This window comes from Electrona antarctica, assembly GCF_951216825.1.
Source record: "Electrona antarctica genome assembly, chromosome: 18".
Lineage (NCBI taxonomy): Eukaryota > Metazoa > Chordata > Actinopteri > Myctophiformes > Myctophidae > Electrona > Electrona antarctica.
The window spans coordinates 43,158,368-43,180,499 of record NC_136799.1 but is presented as its reverse complement, the minus strand read 5'-3'; the positions used below and the strand labels follow the sequence as shown (position 1 = coordinate 43,180,499).

Here is a 22,132-nt window from a genome sequence, read left to right as displayed (position 1 = left end):
CTACAAGCTCATAGCGCGCCACCGAGTGGCGCGCTACGAGCATGTAGGCCTGCTATTTTTGAAAAATCGAAGAACATACAGAAACATAGCTTTTTCAGAAAACTGTCAGGAATCTGTAGAAGACATTTTTAGAATCTGATCTCAGGTCAAAATGGGTTAATGAATGGGTTTTAAAACGCGTGTTGCCGTGTGGGTCCGCAGGCGGCCGCCAGTCGGGTGCCATCCTGTACAGTACCATGGGCGTGATGGGCCGCGCCGAGCCCTGTGGCAAGGCGGGCATGTCCAAGAACAACGGCTCCACGGGCTCCCAGACGGGCAGCGGCTACAGCACCGACGCGTCGGACGACAACCTGCCACACGACCCCACCAGCCCGCAGGCCTCCGACCTCAATGACCACTCGGACTCGGACGACCAGGTGCGACAACGATGAGCCTTCTTCTCCGTCACTATGCTGGAGAACTATAGGGACTCTAGTGGCGACGTGACCGTTTTCACCCCGACGCGCGTTTCCATTGTGGTTCGCCATGCTGCGTTCACGATTATGTTATTTACTTTAATTTGCATTTTTTTTTTTTTTTTTTTTACAAAATGATATCCAGACAAATTATGACTGAATCATGTTATTAATGAAAGTATTATGTCATTATTTATCGCACACACAAAATATAAAATAACATATTTTACAACTCTTTAAAAAAATATATATATATTTTAATAAGAATAATAATAAGTAGTAGTATTCTTCTTCTTATCATAATATACCAAAATATGAAACACAGACGGATGCACCGACACACACAGATTCAGCATTATTTTGCAATTGTTGTAGCTTATCCAGCCCAAGGGTTTATCCAATCCAAGCTATAATGAATAGCTTGGATTGGAATCAGCTTTAATATCATGACCATAAAACATTTGATTATTATTATTATTATTATTATTTGATTGGTTTTTTTAACCGCAAAACAAAGGGTATTTATTAAATGTATTAAACTTCCATTGAAATCCATCGACGGGGGGCGGGGGCCGTCGCTCCCTTCTCTATCCTTTAGAATTCTCTGAGCGCGTCCAAACTCCAAACACTTCGAACAGGGGTGGGCAACTTTGACGATGGAGAGGGCCACTATATTTCCACACTCACTCCCTAGGGCCATATATTACTGTCGTAGCAAAAATAGCCGATCTACAAACTCAAAACGCGTCGCGTTTTGAGCTTGTAGATCGGCTATTTTTGCTATATTCGAATTGAAATCTTGAATTATTTTTTGCTATTTTTGAATTGGAATCCTGAAAATTAATATTTTTATGTCATTTCAAATGCCTTCAATTATACTTGTGTTGAGCAATGAGCTACTAATTTAGACTAAGTAATTAAAGCGGGTCATGTTTGCATGTTGTGGAATTGTAAACAGCTGAAACCAATATTATAATCAGTATTCTGACATTACCTTGAGGGCCACATTAAGTGAAGGTGGGGGCCGCATGTGGCCCCCGGGCCGCCAGTTGCCCACCCCTGACTTAGAACAATGTCTGCAGTAGCTCACAACATGTCTACGGTGGATGTGTATGAAACAAACACTTTGCAAATAGAACAAGATCAATTATTCAAGCTTTTTCCGTATACAGCTGGTGAGCTTGACGTTGTTTATTACAATCGGATCATGACTTTTTTTTGGATGTATGGCTGTCGATGGCAAAAAAATTGCGGCCAGTTGCCACCCTGCCATTAACTTCAGGTCAATGCGTGCATGTTTGTATGTGTGCATTTTGTCCAGGATGAGGGGGTGGAGTCGGACGAACTGAAGAAGGACCTCCCCCTGATGCCAGCCGCCTCCAGACTCCAGCAGCATGAAGCTGACCATCCGCGAGATCTGGTTCAGCTTCGCTGCCCCCACCAACGTCCGCTCTGCCTCCCAGGGCATCTCCAGGTACACTAAACTATACCACTTAACCACCAACGTCCGCTCTGCCTCCCAGGGCATCTCCAGGTACACTAAACTATACCACTTAACCACACCAACGTCCGCTCTGCCTCCCAGGGCATCTCCAGGTACACGAAACTATACCACTTAACCACCAACGTCCGCATCTGCCTCCCAGGGCATCTCCAGGTACACTCAACTATACCACTTAACCACCAACGTCCGCTCTGCCTCCCAGGGCATCTCCAGGTACACGAAACTATACCACTTAACCACCAACGTCCGCTCTGCCTCCCAGGGCATCTCCAGGTACACTCAACTATACCACTTAACCACCAACGTCCGCTCTGCCTCCCAGGGCATCTCCAGGTACACTAACTATACCACTTAACCACCAACGTCCGCTCTGCCTCCCAGGGCATCTCCAGGTACACTCAACTATACCACTTAACCACCAACGTCGCTCTGCCTCCCAGGGCAATCTCCAGGTACACTAAACTATACCACTTAACCACCAACGTCCGCTCTGCCTCCCAGGGCATCTCCAGGTACACGAAACTATACCACTTAACCACCAACGTCCGCTCTGCCTCCCAGGGCATCTCCAGGTACACTAAACTATACCACTTAACCACCAACGTCCGCTCTGCCTCCAGGGCATCTCCAGGTACACTAAACTATACCACTTAACCACCAAACGTCCGCTCTGCCTCCCAGGGCATCTCCAGGTACACTAAACTATACCACTTAACCACCAACGTCCGCTCTGCCTCCCAGGGCATCTCCAGGTACACTAAACTATACCACTTAACCACCAACGTCCGCTCTGCCTCCCAGGGCATCTCCAGGTACACTAAACTATACCACTTAACCACCAAACGTCCGCTCTGCCTCCCAGGGCATCTCCAGGTACACTAAACTATACCACTTAACCACCAAGCCTCCCAGGGCATCTCCAGGTACACTAAACTATACCACTTAACCACCAACGTCCGCTCTGCCTCCCAGGGCATCTCCAGGTACACTAAACTGTACCACTTAACCACCAACGTCCGCTCTGCCTCCCAGGGCATCTCCAGGTACACCAAACTGTACCACTTAACCACCAACGTCCGCTCTGCCTCACAGGGCATCTCCAGGTACACCAAACTATACCACTTAACCACCAACGTCCACTCTGCCTCACAGGGCATCTCCAGGTACACTAAACTATACCACTTAACCACCAACGTCCGCTCTGCCTCACAGGGCATCTCCAGGTACACTCAACTATACCACTTAACCACCAACGTCCGCTCTGCCTCCCAGGGCATCTCCAGGTACACTCAACTATACCACTTAACCACCAACGTCCGCTCTGCCTCCCAGGGCATCTCCAGGTACACTCAACTATACCACTTAACCACCAACGTCCGCTCTGCCTCCCAGGGCATCTCCAGGTACACTAAACTATACCACTTAACCACCAACGTCCGCTCTGCCTCACAGGGCATCTCCAGGTACACTCAACTACCACTTAACCCATTTTGGGCGGGAACCCCTTTTGGTGTTAGCTTTAGCTATTGAAAAATAGCAGATCTACAAGCTGAACGAGTTTTCAGAAAACTGTCAGGATGTAGAAGACATTTTTAGAATCTGATCTCAGGTCAAAATGGGTTAACACAATCGGTGCCGGGATGCCTTCAAAATAGGAGCTCTGGGGTGCCGGAAAGACGGCTTTTACTCTGAAGCCCCCCCCCACCCCCCACCCCCACCCTGGAAACAATCCGGAAGAAAACCGGAGATATATTTTGTTAGCTTACCTTGGTCTCGAGTCTATTATATCGCTAGAAGCTCCAAAGCATTCATATTTTGAACGAGAGGCATGTTGAAGTCAGAAATGAAGCACGTAGTATATCCATCAGATCAAAACTACGGAGAGCGCCCTGGATTAGGAGAGACGAGGCATTCTTACAGCTAATCGAACGGTAAGCTAATATGAAGGCAGAGCGAAGCGACGGGTGCCTGAGAGTCTCATTAAAAAATAAAAAAAAGGAAAAAATTCAGAATATTCTTCTTTCGCCTGATATCATTGAGGATGCGCTAGGGAAACGGTTAACCACCAACGTCCGCTCTGCCTCCCAGGGCATCTCCACGTAGGTGGAACACCGCCAAACTACCATGTCACTAGCCTGGGGTCCACCTATGCTTTCTATGGCATAGACAGCTCCCGGCAGGATCCGCCGGGAGAATCTAGACGCAGCTGCACGACATGAGACTAATTAATTAGAGCGACAGAGAGAGAGAGGATTGTGTGTGTGTGTGTGTGTGTGTGTGTGTGTGTGTGTGTACAGGTGTGCGTCAATTTTAACAAAGGTGCAGACGATCAGAAATCAGCAGAGAGTGAGCGATGTTTGCTCCACTCTATGCCGAATTGAAGTGGTCTCGGTCCCAGACTTTTTTTTTCCCTCCCTGGAAATAAAAACGTCTGGGTTTCCACGGCTACCACGTCACTAACTACCACTTAAAGGGGCATTCCACTCATTTTCAACATTTTACTATGTCATTAATATACCTTAGAGCTGTTGTGTGGAAATAAAAAAAAAGTCCCCCCATTCTGTGTTTCCTAGAACTAGAGGTCTGAAAGAAATCATTAACATGGTGAAACACATCTTGATGATGTCATCAAGATGTGTTTCACCATGTTAATGATTTTTTTCATAATTACAGAGCCCACGCAAAACTGCGATTAAAAAAATATATATATATATATATATATATATATTTTTTTTTCAAAGACGTCCACAGACGTCTTGGGCTATGCACGTGCGGTAATACCCAGGACGTCCACAGACGTCTTGGGCACAAAATGTGTTAAGACACCCGTCTTTGGTTCTGGTGAATGATACTGTCCTTATGTGTGAGGGGGGCCTTGCTTCAATTATTATTATTTTATTTTTATTAATTTTTTTTGTTTTAACCCATTCTGGGCGGGAACCCATAATGTTTTAAGCATTATGTACTTTAGCTATTGAAAAATAGCAGATCTACAAGCTCGTAGTGCAGCACTCGGTGCCGCGCTACGAGCTTGTATATCTGCTATTTTTTAAAAATCGTGAAAATGTGGTGCAAATCTTTGAATATATATTCTTTCGGAGGAAACGTTTTGAACTCAAATCTTTGCTTCTGGGTGGGGGGTCCCTGGAAGTTGGAACAACATATTTTCAGATGGGGGGGTAGGGGGAGGGGGATCGGCAGCCAAACACATATATTTTTGGGGGTCCTCGACATGGAAATGTTTTAGAACGATTGACATAGAAAACATGAGGTTTTTCCAGAAAACTATCAGGATTTAGAAGGTATTTGTAGAATCGTCCTCAGGTCTAAATGGGTTAATAAAATAAACGATAATATATTATTATATAAAATAAAAAAAATGGTGAATGAATGTATTGTGAATTTGTGACGGTGTCTCTTACCAGGCAGCTGAACCTGTTGAGTACAGCCACCCCTGCCATCGGAGCCTGGCTGGTCCCCATCGACCAGCTCAAGTCTTCCCTGAGGAAACTGGACATGGAGGGAACCCTGCGCGTGTGTGCCGTCATGGGCTGCATCATGACCGAAGCCCTCGAGGTCAGCAATGCATCAACCACTAACTACGCGCATGCCGTGACAACTCTCTCTTTTGGCAGCACATTTTTTATTTTAGTTTTAGTCAATTAGTCTCTTCAATAGTTTTCATTTAGTCACCTGGAATGTTTTAGTTTTAGTCGACTAAATATCAGAATATTTTAGTCGACTAAAATGTATTTTGGCGGGCCTTGATGCCGTCGTAATGACTGTTTATACACTTGCTGAAAATCGCAGATCTACAAGCTCACAACGCGCGGCCCGTTGTGGAGCTTGTAGATCTGCTATTTTCAGCATGCAACCAAGTGTAAAATGACTTATACTGGATCTTTTGTCCACTAGTCCCCTTCCTAACATTTTAGTGTAGTTTTTATTTGTTGACGAAACTGTCAGTATATTTAGTCATAGTTTTAGTCATCATGGCTTAGTTTTTATGTCGTTTTCGTCAGTGAAAAAAGGTAGTCGACGAACATTTTTCGCCATAGTATTGGTCGACGAAAACAACACCGCACATGCCATGAAGTGGAAATGCTATGCCGTCGTACTTCAGTTCACGGCGTGTCGTGACGCGACACGTTGTGAATTTGAGGGATTGACCAATTAACACCTTAATTGCCCGGGGTTATTTAATCCTTCCTTATCCTACATTATAGCGCCCAGTCGATTTATTAAACACGGATCACTTTTACAGACGGACCGGATGTTGTTGTTGTGAATGTGTGTGTAGCAGCTTAAATGGTAAATGGTGCATTTATATAGCGCCTTTATCCAAGGCGCTTCACATAGATTGTGCATTACATTCACCCATTCACACACACATTCATACACCGATTGCAGCGGAAGCCATGCAAGGTACCAACCAGCACATCGGGAGCAATTTGGGGTTCAGTGTCTTGCCCAAGGACACTTCGACATGTAGACAGGAGGAGCCGGGATTCGAACCGCCGACCCATGGATCATTGGACGACCTGCTCTACCTCTTGAGCCACAGTCGCCCCAGCTAACAATAGCCACTCCACTCTAGAGTCGATCGACATCTTTTGTACAGCTAATCTACGACTAACTTCATGAATTACGTCAATTAATTCATGAATTCATTAACGTCAATCATGAAGTTGCAGTACTATGGTCTGGACTCGAATGAATACCTTTGGCCTTGCACACTCGCACTCAAATCCGTACATTCTGTTATATTATGCAAGCTATTTAGGGCGGCTGTGGCTCAGGAGGGTAGAGCAGGTCGTCCAATGATCCCTGGGTCGAATCCCGGCTTCATGTCGAAGTGTCCTTGGGCAAGACACTGAAGTACTGAACCCTACATTGCCTCCAATGGTGTGTGAATGTGGGAAGTGAGGACACTGGCGTCGACCGTTCGCCGCTTCGCCTCCCAATGTATGAATGAATGAACCACTGTAAAGCGCTTTGAGCACTTGGAAAAGCGTTATGAAAATGCAATTCATGCAAAAAAATTCAATGCAAAAAAACCCCATCACGGCAATTACGACGCGTGTCGTCTTTCTTCTTTCTTCTTTCTGCTTCTTCTTCCAAACAGAAAAAGAGCATCCACATTCCCATCCGGAGCAAGTACAACCGCGTGACCAAGCGAGCGCGCTACCTCCACGAGAACCCTTCCTGCATGCTGTGCAACATCCTGCATCGCTACCTGCAGCAGGCCGACTACTCTGTCATAGAGGAAGCCACCATGGTACTGTATCAGGACGTCATCTCTTTATATCAACCCATTTAGGCCTGGCCTCAACATTAAAAAATAATCTGCTAAATCCTCCAGTTTTCTGATATAAATATTTTCACGATTTTTCAAAAATAGCAGACCTACAAGCTCATAGCGCGCCACTCGGTGGCGCGCTATGAGCTTGTAGATCTGCTATTTTTCAATAGCTAAATTGTAACATCCAAATAACACCAAAAGGGGTTCCCGCCCGAAATGGGTTAACCCATTTAGACCTAAGTTCGATTCTACAGAATGTCTTCTAAATCCTGACAGTTTTCTGAAAAAACCCATGTTTCTATGTCAGTGGTGCTCAAACATTTTCATGTCAAGGACCCCCAGAATTATATGTAATTGGCCGCCGACCCCCCCCCCATCTGAAAATATGTTGTTCCAGGGAACCCCCCAGAAGCAAAGATTTGAGTTTAAAACGCTCTGAAAGAATATATATTCAAAGATTTTCCTTCACATTTTTGCGATTTTTCAAAACAAAATCACTCTGTGCCACGCTATGAGCTTGTAGATCTGCTATTTTTCAATAGCTAAAGCATAAAGGGGTTCCCGTGCAAAATGGGTTAAGAAACCACCTAACTCCATGTTCATTTTTCAGGAAATGAAGGAAACCGTATATATTTAGAAAACAAAGCAATACCGCCTCATCAAAGTTGGTGTCGTGACTTTATATATTGTCTATTACTTCCATGAGTGGGGGAGAGGTGGTGGAGTTAGTTACTTTAGCAGACAGTTTGAGGGTCCCGATGCGACAAATTGTGAGCTTGTACAGTATATATCTGCCGTTTTCAAAAGATGTTTATACATTTTGGAAACTTGAAATGGGACATTCTGCACAATAAATACTTTTACTTTTGGTACTTTACGTACATTTCGAAGCCAATACTTCTGTGCCTTTGCTCAAGTGCATTTTGAATTCCAAAACGGAGCAGTTCCACATTACATACATACATTACATACAGTACTTGTTTTTCCCTACCACTGGTCACACTCAGAGATGGGCAGTATTTTCTGTAGTTTAAAATACAGGAAATGCGTATTTTCTGTATTTGAACCCATTCTGGGCGGGAACACCTTTTGGTGTTTTAAGCATTATGTTATGCTTTAGCTGTTGACAAATAGCAGATCCACAAGCTTGTAGGTCTGCTATTTTTGAAAAATCATGAAAAATGTGGCACAAACCTTTGAAAATATATACTTTCAGAGTGAACGTTTTCAACTCAAATATTTGCTTCTGGAGGGTCCCTGGAACAACATATTTTCAGATGGGGGGGGGGGGTCCGCGGCAAAATACATATTTTCGGGGTCCTTGACATGAAATAGTTTGAGAACCACTGACACATGTAGAAACAGAGGTTTTTCAGAAAACTGTCAGGATTTAGAAGGCATTTGTAGAATCGTCCTCAGGTCTAAATGGGTTAAAATACAGAAAATACATGTGTTTTTAAAAACTACTGCCCATCCTCTGTTGGTTACTCTCTCTCTCTCTCTCTCTCTCTCTCTCTCTCTCTCTCTCTCTCTCTCTCTCTCTCTCTCAGAACGATGGCCTCCCAGCTCTGGTGACCCTGAAGAAAGGCCTGGTTGCTCTGGCCCGCCAGTGGATGAAGTTCATCGTGGTGACGCAGGGCTTCAAGGTAGGGCATTAAAACACAATCAGTGCCGGAAGTCCTTCAAAATAGGAGCTCTGGGGTGCCGGAAAGACATGTCCGCTTTTACTCGGAAACCCACGACCCGGAAACAATCCACTAAAAAAAGTGTTCTCGATTTTGTAGGCCTCAAGTTCAGGTAGATTATAGTTATAGTCACCAACGTACACAGTTTTTAAATGTACAACTATTTATTTCCAAAAAAATAAAACAAAATAACAAAATGTTTTACATAATGGAGGGTATGCGCATGCTTAAAGTGAATGGCTCATCGAGTGGCAAAGCAACAGTTTAAAGTGAGTTTAACATTGTTTTATGTTGTTTAATGCAATCGGATAGGACTTTTCTGTTTGGATGCATGGGCTGTCAAGGCCAGAAAGTATAGTTTTTTTGCCAGTACGCATTCCTGCATAACTTCCGTGTTTGATGATAATGTCACGCGCATACCCTCTATTGGTAGTTAACCCATTCTGGGCGGGAACCCCTTTTGGTGTTTTAAGCATTATGTTATACTTTAGCTATAGTACAGGACATCTATGGAAAATACAGGATCAACCTCTAACTAATTGCAAAAAAAACGATCTCAGCTGATTTTGTATCTTCAATATATCTTCAATAACAGAAAAAAAGTTGCCTGGAATTGTTTGAGGGGAAAGTGTTGAAAATGGCCTGGCTGACATCATCACATTTTGGCAAGTTGCTATGGCCAAATTTAGCCCAATGAGTGTTTTTATGCAAAACTAATGATTGGAATGGTGGATTCAGCATCATGAAAACCCCCTAGTTTGATATGTCACATGCTACTTAAAGCATAAGGAAATTTAGAAAATATTGCCTTATAATAGGATGTCAATGGTGGCCATACTGTACAGGCCATTTTCAACACTTTCCCCTCAGACAATTCCAGGCAACTTTTTTTCTGTTATTCAGGATATATTGAAGATGCTAAATCAGTTGAGTTTTTTTTTTTTGCAATTAGTTAGAGGTCAAATTACATTATTACTGGACTACTATTGAAAAATAGCAGATCTACAAGCTCATAGGAGGAGGGGTTCCTGGAAGAACATATTTTCAAATGGGGGTCAGTGGCCAATTACATATCATGTATGGGGTCCTTGACATTAAATATTGAGCACCACTGATATAGAAACATAGGTTTTTCAGAAAACTGTCTTTTTTTTTTAAAATGTCGACGTCAGGCCTAAATGGCTTAAACGACTAGTCGACTAGGCAACTAGTCAACTAGTAAAAAATCACACCCGTGTGAACTGAGTGGTGCAAGGTCTTATATAGCCTGATCAGCTGTGGTCTGACGTAATGTCAGTGACCATAGTAACCATGCTCATTGTATTGGGTCCCACGTACAGGTACACACACGTACAGGTACACACATACATAGACACATTCATACAAAGCTGGTTGTTGGAGTGGTTTGCACCACTCAAAAAATGACTAGAAGTGAATGCCCTTCTTCAAGGCCATCGGCCTGCTGAGGCCCAACCAGCTGCCCAGGCCCAAGGAGGAGTCTCCCCCCGCGCAGCCTGAGCAGCAGCAGCAGAGCCTGGCCGAGGTGTTCATGATGGGCCTGGACAACGGAGCCGCCATGCACAGCGACACCAGCGCCGACGGCGCAGAGTTCGAGTTCGACGCAGGTGTGTGTGTGTGTGTGTGTGGGGGCTGACAGTTTGGTGGAAGGCAAGCGAGTACATTTCACTCGAGTGCAATTTCTGGTTGCATTAGCCTTGGACGGCCTTGCAGGCAAATTCAAAGGCTAAACGTATAGCATTTTATGTAGACATAGCACTCTATAGTGTATAAATATAGTTTTATTTTCATAGATATTCCACTGTTAGGTTCTTAGCTAACGTATGATTCATGTTTTTGTTCTTGCTTACTGTGAGGATCAAGAGCGTCTGCCAAATGCCTAAATTGTAAGCCACAAATGTTGGTGAGCGTGGCCGTGGGTTGTGTCTAACGGAGTGTTGTGTTCTTTGTATGCAGCCACAGTGAGTGAGCATACCATGCTACTGGAGGGAGCCTGCAGTCGACCTCCACCCAAAGAAGCCAACACGGGCCCTGTGAGCGGTGTGGAGATCATGAGGAAACTATCCAAGTCCCACACGCACAGCGAGTACGCCCTGAAAATAAAGGTACCAGCGCCCGTTCCACCTTCTGCTGCTGGCACTTCTTAGCCGCTTGCACCAAACAGAGTCTTTGTTCTGGTGTGAACATTTTGGCAAAACATAGCCAATCCGGGGGGCACGGTGGCACAGTCGGTAGTGCTGTCGCCTCACAGCTAGAAGGTCCTGGGTTCGATCCCCGCTGGTCGGCGCTGGGGGGCGTGTTCCCTCCTCCATGTCATCAGTGCCCATACCCGAGGCGGGGTTGGCGAAAGGGCCCTCACCTTTTTGTGAGGTACCCTCACAAAAAACATGCAGTAATCCTGGTCTCTAAACTACCTCCCCTTTGCCAACCTGATGGAGGGGAAAGGAACTGGTCGGAATAACGCGTTCCTTCCACGCGCTACGTCCGGCCGGGGAAATTCCCCCCTGTCAGGTGAAAAGAAGCAGCTTGGACTCCTCATGCATAGACCCCCCCATAGGGGGTCACGAGACATGGCCAAAGCATTTCCGGGGGTCCCCAGCCAAAAAAAACGTTGAGAACCCCTGGTGGGGTCAAACTGCTTATCCAACATGACATGAAAAGTAAAGAAAAAAACGAAAATTTTAAGAAATCCAAATGGCGTCAGTGAAATCCGGTCACATTAACCCATTTTGAGCGGGAACCCCTTTTGGTGTTTTAAACATTATGTTATAATTTAGCTATTGAAAAATAGCAGATCTACAAGCTCATAGCGCGCCACCGAGTGGCGCACTATGAACTTGTAGGTCTGCTATTTTTGAAAAATCGTTAAAATGTGCCTCAAATCTTTCAGAAAATTGTCATGATTTAGAAAAAAAAATCGACGTCAGGCCTGAATGGATTAACGGCTTGTCTCTTCTCTTCTTCTCCTCAAGGGCTCTCATCCGTACCAGTCGCTGAGTTACACCAGCGGGGACACGGCCGCCGACTCCCCAGCCCACGTCGGGGGGGGAGGCCGAGCGGGCGCGCCCCCCGGCGCCAAGGACAGCCCGCGCAAAGAGAGCCTCCTCAGCAACCTGACGGGCAGCCTGCGCAGCCTGCTGGACAGCAGCGCCCCCCAGAGGAACAACAACAACGAGCCCCCCGCCTCCACCGTGGCAAAGAGCACCTCTCTGACTCGCACAGGTACCCACCCCGAAAAAGAGTGGCGCGCTACGAGCTTGTAGGTCTGCTATTTTTGAGAAATCGTGAAAATGTGGCGCTCTTTGAATATATATTCTTTCACAGCGAACATTTTTAACTCAAATCTTTGCTTCTGGGAGGGGTCCCTGGAACAACATATTTAGAGATGGGGGTCGGCGGCCAAATACATACAATTTTGGGGGTCCTTGACATGGAAATGTTTGAGAACGACTGACATAGAAACATAGGGTTTTCAGAAAACTGTCAGGATTTAGAAGAATCGTCCTCATGTCTAAATGGGTTAAAAAAAAAGCAAACGAAAAAAGCAAACCTATAACAACCTAGTCCTATAGAGCGTCGCAGTCCCGCCTCCTACCCTGGACCAGGAAATGATTCTCCGTTCATTTTCCTCATAGACATTTCAGAAAGTATTTATTTAAAGACGTTTACGCCGCGGACAAAGCCAACTCGAGTCGTGACAACTCATGACAACAAACACAATTTTTGGGGCCGAAAAAATAATTAGAAAGAAGAAAAAAACGGCAGGTTACAACACTTATTTTGTTGTTTTTCTTCTTTGTAATTATTTGTTTGGTCCAAAATATTGTTTGTGTTGTCATGAGTTGTCACGACTCGAGTTGGCTTTGTCCGCGGCGTAACCGTCTTTAAATAAATACTTTATGAAATGTCTATGGGAAAATTGGGTTTCATTTCCTGGTCCATGGTAGGGGGCGGGACTGCGACGCTCTATACAGTACCTCAGCCGGAAAGTAATTCCAGCAGTTCTAACCGAACCTGCTTCTGCTCCTTTTGTGGCCCTCATATAGGGAACAGCCTGGGGACCGACATGCTGACAGAGCACCCCCTGCTGGGCGTGTCGGGACCCTCGTCGGTCAGCTTCTACAACTGGATGTCTCACGCCGTGGGCAACCGGACCGCCACCCAGGACTCCCCCGTGCACCGCTCCCAGCACAACAGTCTGCAGACAGGTAAATGCAACAGCAGGCACCCATTGCACATTTGCAAGACCGCGGCGGCCATGTTTCCATCAGAGTTTGGAAGCACTCGTTTTCAGTAAAGCAATTGTCCCGCTGCCTCTTGCATTATGTGCTAATTCAAAACAGGTGGCAGTTGAGTGATATCTTAACGAGCACTTCCAAACTCCAGCACTTAGAAAAATAATCACCTGCAAGGACACAAAGTACCGAGGCCCAACTGTCTGCAGACCGGTAAATACTACTGTACCCCCCCCCCAAAAAAACAAACAAACAAACAAACAAAACAAAAGAAAAATAATCATATCTGAAATGGGGACAACCACTTTGTGATCACGACACATCCAAGCCGGTTTACTTTCATACTATCTGAATTATACAAGTATGTTTCTGGTTTATGTTCCCAGACAGCGTTTTTTGGTTAATACGAGCTATATTCAAGTGCCAATCACTAAAGAACAAAACATTGGGGTAACTAGATTTCATGTAATAATTAGAGGGCACGCAAGGTGATGGCCTTCAGTTTGAGTGTGTTAAAATGCTGCCCTGGGCTCCTGTAAGGCCTGTCACAATTATTACATGAATCCCATAATCGTATATATAGAGTATATATACATATTTTTGCATGGTCATCCTAATGTTGAAAGACGTTCACACATAATATACCACCATGCATGCATCTGTGAACTGTGTCAAATGTCATTATGTGGCGGGTGAATACAGTAATCACACTTTTTTTGCATAATTGTTTCCATGTTGAAAATTGTTCACCTTTCATGAATCTGCGATATATGTGACCATGTCATCACCATTCCGTCCACAGTGATGGCTCCGTGCATAGTGATGGTTGAATATGTTCAACTCAGGAATCGATATCATCGCCAAGACAAATAGTGTCTGGTGGTCTCTCAGCCCTGGTGTCAAATAGTGCATGTTGTTTATTTAAATGTGTTCATAATGTTGGTTTGTCAGAGCATGTGGACTGTCCAGACAACCAGTACCAGTACCAGTACCAAGCACTGTCAACAGCTAGCAGTCCACATTCAGGTCAGAACATGATAGTTCTGTGTTGGTCAACTAGTTGGCTGGTTGGTGATTGTGAATTACATAACTTACAGTAGTTAGTTGGTTGTTAGTTGATTGTAACTCCATTAGTCTGTGTTGTGCGTTTCTGTGTGAAGCAGGTAATTGCTGAAAAAAGAGCATCCATGCTCAGCAACTTTCCTTGGGTAAATAAAGGTAAACAATGAATCATGAATCTGCGAAATATGTGAAAATGTCCATCACCATTCCGTCCACATATTGCATAGTGATGGTTGAATATGTTCAACTCAGGAATCAATATCATCGCCAAGAAAGCTAGTGTCTGGTGGTCTCTCAGCCCTGGTGTCAAATAGTGCATGTTGTTTAAATGTGTTCATAATGTTGGTTTATCATGCAGAGCATGTGGACTGTCCAGACTACCAGTACCAGTACCAGTACCAAGCACTGCCAACAGCTAGCAGTCCACATTCAGGTCAGAACATGATAGTTCTGTGTTGGTCAACTAGTCAGCTGGTTGGTGATTGTGAATTACATAACTTAGTTAGTTGGTTGTTAGTTGATTGTAACTCCATTAGTCTGTGTTGAAGTAAGTTAGTTGATTGTAACTCCATTAGTCTGTGTTGAAGTAAGTTAGTTGATTGTAACTCCATTAGTCTGTGTTGAAGTAAGTTAGTTGATTGTAACTCCATTAGTCTGTGTTGAAGTAAGTTAGTTGATTGTAACTCCATTAGTCTGTGTTGAAGTAAGTTAGTTGATTGTAACTCCATTAGTCTGTGTTGTGCGTTTCTGTGTCCGTTTGAAGCAGGTAATTGCTGAAAAAAGAGCATCCATGCTCAGCAACTTTCCTTGGGTAAATAAAGGTAAACAATGAATCATGAATCTGCGAAATATGTGAAAATGTCCATCACCATTCCGTCCACATATTGTATAGTGATGGTTGAATATGTTCAACTCAGGAATCAATATCATCGCCAAGAAAGCTAGTGTCTGGTGGTCTCTCAGCCCTGGTGTCAAATAGTGCATGTTGTTTAAATGTGTTCATAATGTTGGTTTATCATGCAGAGTATGTGGACTGTCCAGACAACCAGTACCAGTACCAAGCACTGCCAACAGCTAGCAGTCCACATTCAGGTCAGAACATGATAGTTCTGTGTTGGTCAACTAGTCAGCTGGTTGGTGAAGTAAGTTAGTTGGTTGTTAGTTGATTGTAACTCCATTAGTCTGTGTTGAAGTAAGTTAGTTGATTGTAACTCCATTAGTCTGTGTTGAAGTAAGTTAGTTGATTGTAACTCCATTAGTCTGTGTTGAAGTAAGTTAGTTGATTGTAACTTTATTAGTCTGTGTTGAAGTCAGTTATAGTTGATTGTTAGTTGATTGTAACTCAATTAGTCTGTGTTGAAGTCAGTTATAGTTGATTGTTAGTTGATTGTAACTCAATTAGTCTGTGTTGAAGTCAGTTATAGTTGATTGTTAGTTGATTGTAACTTTATTAGTCTGTGTTGAAGTCAGTTATAGTTGATTGTTAGTTGATTGTAACTCAATTAGTCTGTGTTGAAGTAAGTTATAGTTGATTGTAACTTTATTAGTCTGTGTTGAAGTCAGTTATAGTTGATTGTTAGTTGATTGTAACTCCATTAGTCTGTGTTGTGCGTTTCTGTGTGAAGCAGGTAATTGCTGAAAAAAGAGCATCCATGCTCAGCAACTTTCCTTGGGTAAATAAAGTTAAACACTTCTAACAGAATCAGGAAACAAAGCCATTGCTAGTCAAAGCGATGTGTTCTTGTGGTAAAGGTTAATGCATACTTCACCCCCAAAATGACTACAGCTACTCACCTCATTACGGCTTGAAAGGAGACGCTTTGTTTGTTTTTGTTGCATTCCATTACAGTGAATAAATAATACAAAAAAACAGAAGAAAGTATAGTGAATACACGTGGTACGCAGGACTGTTGACTGACTTCTGCCGAGCACTTCCAAACTCCCCAAAAAAAACCTGCATGTAATTTCTTAGCAAAATGTATTTTATGTGGTCAGGAGGTACACGCACATCCCAGGCTAATTCAACGGGTGCTCGAATAAAATTAACAGACTGCAAAAGAAAGAATAAGTCTGCACACTTAATTTTTTTTTGCATAATTGTCATAATCGTTTCCATGTTGAAAATTGTTCACAAATAATATACACCCTTCATGAATCTGCGAAATATGTGAAAATGTAATCACCATTCTGTCCACATATTGCATAGTGATGGTTGAATATGTTCAACTCAGGAATCAATATCATCGCCAAGAAAGCTAGTGTCTGGTGGTCTCTCAGCCCTGGTGTCAAATAGTGCATGTTGTTTAAATGTGTTCATCATGTTGGTTTATCATGCAGAGCATGTGGACTGTCCAGACAACCAGTACCAGTACCAAGCACTGCCAACAGCTAGCAGTCCACATTCAGGTCAGAACATGATAGTTCTGTGTTGGTCAACTAGTCAGCTGGTTGGTGAAGTAACTTAGTTAGTTGGTTGTTAGTTGATTGTAACTAAATTAGTCTGTGTTGAAGTAAGTTAGTTGATTGTAACTCCATTAGTCTGTGTTGAAGTCAGTTATAGTTGATTGTAACTCCATTAGTCTGTGTTGAAGTAAGTTAGTTGATTGTAACTCCATTAGTCTGTGTTGAAGTCAGTTATAGTTGATTGTAACTCCATTAGTCTGTGTTGAAGTCAGTTATAGTTGATTGTAACTTTATTAGTCTGTGTTGAAGTCAGTTATAGTTGATTGTTAGTTGATTGTAACTCCATTAGTCTGTGTTGAAGTCAGTTATAGTTGATTGTAACTTTATTAGTCTGTGTTGAAGTCAGTTATAGTTGATTGTAACTTTATTAGTCTGTGTTGAAGTCAGTTATAGTTGATTGTTAGTTGATTGTAACTCCATTAGTCTGTGTTGTGCGTTTCTGTGTGAAGCAGGTAATTGCTGAAAAAAGAGCATCCATGCTCAGCAACTTTCCTTGGGTAAATAAAGTTAAACACTTCTAACAGAATCAGGTAACAGCCATTGCTAGTCAAAGCGACGTGTTCTTGTGGTAAAGGTTAATACATACTTCACCCCCAAAATGACTACAGCTACTCACCTCATTACGGCTTGAAAGGAGACGCTTTGTTTGTTTTTGTTGCATTCCTTTACAGTGAATAAATAATACAAAAAAACAGAAGAAAGTATAGTGAATACACGTGGTACGCAGGACTGTTGACTGACTTCTGCCGAGCACTTCCAAACTCCCAAAAAACAACCTGCATGTAATTTCTTAGCAAAATGTATTTTATGTGGTCAGGAGCTGCACGCACATCCCAGGCTAATTCAACGGGTGCTCGAATAAAATTAACAGACTGCAAAAGAAAGAATAAGTCTGCACACTTATTTTTTTTTTGCATAATTGTCATAATCGTTTCCATGTTGAAAATTGTTCACAAATAATATACACCCTTCATGAATCTGCGAAATATGTGAAAATGTAATCACCATTCTGTCCACATATTGCATAGTGATGGTTGAATATGTTCAACTCAGGAATCAATATCATCGCCAAGAAAGCTAGTGTCTGGTGGTCTCTCAGCCCTGGTGTCAAATAGTGCATGTTGTTTAAATGTGTTCATAATGTTGGTTTATCATGCAGAGCATGTGGACTGTCCAGACAACCAGTACCAGTACCAAGCACTGTCAACAGCTAGCAGTCCACATTCAGGTCAGAACATGATAGTTCTGTGTTGGTCAACTAGTCAGCTGGTTGGTGAAGTAACTTACTTAGTTGGTTGTTAGTTGATTGTAACTCAATTAGTCTGTGTTGAAGTAAGTTAGTTGATTGTAACTCCATTAGTCTGTGTTGAAGTCAGTTATAGTTGATTGTAACTCCATTAGTCTGTGTTGAAGTAAGTTAGTTGATTGTAACTCCATTAGTCTGTGTTGAAGTCAGTTATAGTTGATTGTAACTCCATTAGTCTGTGTTGAAGTCAGTTATAGTTGATTGTAACTTTATTAGTCTGTGTTGAAGTCAGTTATAGTTGATTGTTGGTCAACTAGTCGGTTATAGTTGACTGTTGGTCAACTAGTCGGCTGGTTGGTGATTGTGAATTACATAACTTAGTTAGTTGGTTGTTAGTTGATTGTAACTCCATTAGTCTGTGTTGAAGTAAGTTAGTTGATTGTAACTCCATTAGTCTGTGTTGAAGTAAGTTAGTTGATTGTAACTCCATTAGTCTGTGTTGAAGTAAGTTAGTTGATTGTAACTCCATTAGTCTGTGTTGAAGTAAGTTAGTTGGTTGTTAGTTGATTGTAACTCCATTAGTCTGTGTTGAAGTAAGTTAGTTGGTTGTTAGTTGATTGTAACTCCATTAGTCTGTGTTGTGCGTTTCTGTGTCCGTGTGAAGCAGGTAATTGCTGAAAAAAGAGCATCCATGCTCAGCAACTTTCCTTGGGTAAATAAAGTGAAACACTTCTAACAGAATCAGGAAACAAAGCCATTGCTAGTCAAAGCGACGTGTTCTTCTGTCTACAGCTACTCACCCCATGAAAGCTTGAAAGGAGATTGTTTGTTTTTGTTGTATTCCTTTACAGTGAATAAATAATAATAAAAAAACAGAAAGTATAGTGAATACACGTGGTACGCAGGACTGTTGACTGACTTCTGCCGAGCACTTCCAAACACTTCCAAACACTTAAAAAATAAAAAAAAGCCTGCATGTAATTTCTTAGCAGAATGTAGTTTATGTGGTCAGGAGGTACACGCACATCCCAGGCTAATTCAACGGGTGCTCGAACAAAAAGAACAGATGGCAAAATACATAATAAGTCTGCACACCGTTTTGAAAGCTCCTTCATCAGGCATATACCTGACGAAGGCCACAGAGGCCGAAACGTTTTTACCCCGCCTTGGTAAATAAAGTTTTTGGAGAGCTTTCAAAACGGTGTGCAGACCTATTCTTTCTTTTGCAAAACGTAGTTTATAACATGTCTACGGTGGATTTTTATTAAGCAAACACTTTGCAGATTGAAAGAGAATCATTCAAGCTTTCCGTACAGCTGCAATGCTGGTGAGTTTAATGCCATTTCACCCATTTAGGGCAGTAACCCCCTTTGTTGTTTTTTCCCTTCGAGACAGAAACCATTTTTGGGTTCTTGTTGATATGGACAGTATATATATATAGCAGCATGACATTTTTTTTTTGTAATTTTTTAATACATATTTTACATTTTCTGAAAACTGAGGTCAGGATTTAGAAGGTGTTTTTAGACTCGGTCCTATAACTGGATCTTAAAATCAGATTGCACTTCTCTCTGTTTGGATGATTGGGCTGTCAATGACAGTTGTTGCAACTCTTGATTCAACACATTAACAAAGATCTAGTGTTGCAAATGGCGGCTATAGTTCTTCATGTATTCAAGGTTTCGACAAGTGGATTAACTGATAGAGTCATTTTGGTGGTGTAGTATTACTTTAACTGATAGAAACAAGTAATTTTGGTGGTGTAGTATTCCTTTAACTGATAGAAACAAGTAATTTTGGTGGTGTAGTATTCCTTTAACTGATAGAAACAAGTCATTTTGGTGGTGTAGTATTCCTTTAACTGATAGAAACAAGTCATTTTGGTGGTGTAGTATTCCTTTAACTGATAGAAACAAGTCATTTTGGTGGTGTAGTATTCCTTTAACTGATAGAAACAAGTCATTTTGGTGGTGTAGTATTCCTTTAACTGATAGAAACAAGTCATTTTGGTGGTGTAGTATTCCTTTAACTGATAGAAACAAGTCATTTTGGTGGTGTAGTATTCATTTAACTGATAGAAACAAGTCATTTTGGTGGTGTAGTATTCCTTTAACTGATAGAAACAGTCATTTTGGTGGTGTAGTATTCCTTTAACTGATAGAAACAAGTCATTTTGGTGGTGTAGTATTCCTTTAACTGATAGAAACAAGTCATTTTGGTGGTGTAGTATTCCTTTAACTGATAGAAACAAGTCATTTTGGTGGTGTAGTATTCCTTTAACTGATAGAAACAAGTCATTTTGGTGGTGTAGTATTCCTTTCAATTTGCACATGGGTTTCACTTTTTTTTCTTTATCCCACAATTTTGTAACCCATTTTTTCACCCAGTGTCAATTATCCTGGGCGCTACACTTCCTCTGCCAACCTGGGGGGGGGGGGCAGCGGACTGACCTCATGCTTCCTTCTATGCATGAGGAGTCCAAGCTGCTTCTTTTCACCTGTCAGGGGGGAGGGAGTTTCCCAGGCCGGACGTAGCGCGTGGAAGGAACACGTTATTCCGACCAGTTCGTTTCCCCTCCATCAGGCGCCCCAGCTGGCCAGGGGGAGGTAGTTTAGAGGGGGTTTCCACTTCTAACCCATTTATTAGACTAGGGCATAGGAGGTGATGGCCTGCAGCTTGTGTGTCCAAACGGCCACTGGACCGTCACAACAATTACACCATAACCTAATCACACATTATTCGAGATACAGTAATCACACTTTATTTATTTTTTCATAATTGTCATAATTGTTTCCATGTTGAAAATTGTTCACAAATAATATACACCCTTCATGAATCTGCACAAATATTTGAAAATGTCCATCACCATTCCGTCCACATATTGCATATTGATGGTTGAATATGTTCAACTCAGGAATCGATATCATCGCTAAGAAAGCTAGTGTCTGGTGGTCTTTCAGCCCTGGTGTCAAATAGTGCATTTAATTAAATGTGTTCATCATGTTGGTTTATCATGCAGAATATGTGGACTGTCCAGACAACCAGTACCAGTACCAAGCACTGTCAACAGCTAGCAGTCCACATTCAGGTCAGAACATGATAGTTCTGTGTTGGTCAACTAGTCAGCTGGTTGGTGAAGTAACTTAGTTAGTTGGTTGTTAGTTGATTGTAACTCCATTAGTCTGTGTTGAAGTAAGTTAGTTGATTGTAACTCCATTAGTCTGTGTTTTGAAGTAAGGTGTGTGTGTGTGTGTGTGTGTGTGTGTGTGTGTGTGTGTGTGTGTGTGTGTGTGTGTGTGTGTGTGTGTGTGTGTGTGTGTGTGTGTGTGTGTGTGTGTGTGTGTGTGTGTGTGTGTGTGTGTGTGTGTGTGTGTGTGTGTGTGTGCGCGTGCGTGTCCGTCCGTCCGTCCGTCCGTCCGTCCGTCCCAACCGCGGTCGGAAAATGGTGATGAGGTGTGTGTGTTCTGCTTTTGATAGTTAATTGCACTATAAGATTGTTCCTCATTGGCCTGTACACACAGAATAGAATTCAACAGATGGTCACTAGTTCTGTCAATTTAAACTGCTCCTAAAATGTTTCCTTGTTGGCAACATTCGGCAAAAATACCTCATCTTAGCTTAAAACATAGCACGAACATAGCAGATCTACAAGGTACATAGGTTGGGGGGCTTGTCGATTTATTATTTTCGGTATCATTGGAAAAAAATAAAAAATAAATAAATGATTGTTTAATCACAGACTAAATTTAATGTATTAGTTTGTTAATTTGATTGTGTGCAGCATTACTCCCAGTATAGAATCCCTTCTCTCTCTTGTATTGTTTTATATTGTCACTGCGGACACCTTGTATCTCCACATTTCAATGTGTTATCACGTGCACCCCTCCACCTCGTTGACGGCAGACTGCTGGGCGAGCGCTGGCACTTTGGCATGGGGGGGGGGGTCAGATCAACATGGAATTAATTCTGTACTGGCCATGTAAGGAGCATGTCTTGAGTGTACAGGGTTTGATGAGGTCAGATCAACACATGGAATGTCAGAACAGGTCAGCTTCATACAGTATATGGAGATCTAAGGGTGGTAGCGGGGACATTCTCTTGAGTGTACTGTACAGGGTTTGATGACGTCCCAGGTCCGGGCCTTAATTTCCGGGGCCTGTTG

At 42.7% G+C, this 22,132-nt stretch overlaps 1 protein-coding gene across 1 annotated transcript in view; it reads left to right on the top strand.

Annotated features, from left to right (window-relative positions):
- kiaa1109 (KIAA1109) overlaps nucleotides 1-22,132 on the top strand; it is a 196,760-nt gene that overhangs the window by 73,827 nt on the left and 100,801 nt on the right. Inside the window, 10 exon segments of the mRNA XM_079528812.1 lie at nucleotides 202-416; nucleotides 1,777-1,827; nucleotides 1,829-1,929; nucleotides 5,385-5,535; nucleotides 7,085-7,237; nucleotides 8,812-8,907; nucleotides 10,397-10,571; nucleotides 10,921-11,069; nucleotides 11,937-12,186; nucleotides 13,011-13,172. Of these exon segments, the coding sequence (XP_079384938.1) occupies nucleotides 202-416; nucleotides 1,777-1,827; nucleotides 1,829-1,929; nucleotides 5,385-5,535; nucleotides 7,085-7,237; nucleotides 8,812-8,907; nucleotides 10,397-10,571; nucleotides 10,921-11,069; nucleotides 11,937-12,186; nucleotides 13,011-13,172 (1,503 nt within the window).